Genomic DNA, 1,270 nt, shown 5'->3' with positions numbered 1-1,270 from the left:
ATATATATATATATATATATATATATATATATATATATATATATATATATACATATGTATACATATATATATATATATATATATATATATATATATATATATATATATATATATATATATATATATATATATATATATATATATATATATATATATATATATATATATATGTATATATATGTATATATATATATATACTTATAAAATATATATATATGTATATATATATATATATATATATATATATATATTCTTGCGAATAGGCATACATGACTCTGCAATGTCTGTACTTCTGATATTTGTGAATATAATACACCCTTTCAGATACCTGGTGGCAAACAGTGCAACGTTTTTTATGCGCCCAGACGAGTATGAAGAAGTCACGGAGGACTATCAAGCGAGGTTGGGCAAACACTAACGCTCGTCCAGCCCAAACATGCCCCTTCAGGCACCATTCATAATTCTAGCATGCTTCTCACAGCAGCATCCAAACTCTGGACTGCTCCTCCATGCACCCCTTCGTACCTTATCAGGGTACCGTATAACGCAGAGAATATCTGAAGCGTGCGTCTCGCAGTCCCATGCAAATTATTTAGCATGTATGCCTACTTGCTACAGGTTGTAGGTACAACATGCGGCCACGCTCTAGCTGTCTCCTCACAAGTACGCCTTGATATAGAGGCGCGTACCCGCACACCTCGAGGGTGCCGCAATGTTTAGTCTTGACCCTAAGTGTATGTCGATGTGATTGAGCTATCGCGTTGTTCGTAACTGCACTAAGGTCCCCTGAGTCGCGCATGATGGTGTGGCCAGTACAATGACACATGGCAGCACTTGAGCCCAAAGCTGTAGGTATAGTCTACTACGGCACGTGCAGTACGCTTATACACAAACGGTGTGGCTGTCACCTAATTAGCTGCACTGAGTGAAGCACGCTTGACGTGACGATGCCAAGTTGCTATGGTGTGTGTGTCTGGGGACCGCTGATCAGTGCGATGGTAGGAGGGGCGTGATGAAATGCGCAGGAGTGGGTCAATGCAGGACGCAACGCAGGACATTACATAGTATATTTGAACGGATATACGCGCATAACACACACACAACTGTGTGTTATGTTGTGTTTGGTACATACACATCGTTCAGGGATGGTACAGGCGATGCACTATGGCACCACACTGTCATTTACTTAGTACAGAGCGGAGTCTAGCTGGCTACCCTCCGACTGGGCCTCTGGTGTCGATGCACGGAAGGGGATGGGTGTGGTAATGGG

At 40.8% G+C, this 1,270-nt stretch overlaps 1 protein-coding gene across 1 annotated transcript in view; it reads left to right on the top strand.

The window, feature by feature from the left end:
• The window catches only part of SARC_02575 (hypothetical protein), a 5,608-nt gene extending 4,338 nt beyond the window's left edge, over positions 1-1,270 (top strand). Inside the window, exon 6 of the mRNA XM_014303667.1 lies at positions 325-1,270. Within this exon, the coding sequence (XP_014159142.1) occupies positions 325-418 (94 nt within the window). The 3' untranslated portion in view covers positions 419-1,270. The remainder of the gene's footprint in view (positions 1-324) is intronic.

Source organism: Sphaeroforma arctica (assembly GCF_001186125.1).
Source record: "Sphaeroforma arctica JP610 unplaced genomic scaffold supercont1.117, whole genome shotgun sequence".
NCBI classification, from domain to species: Eukaryota; class Ichthyosporea; order Ichthyophonida; genus Sphaeroforma; species Sphaeroforma arctica.
Note: the sequence above shows the minus strand (reverse complement) of the source record. Positions and strands in the feature narration are given on the sequence as shown.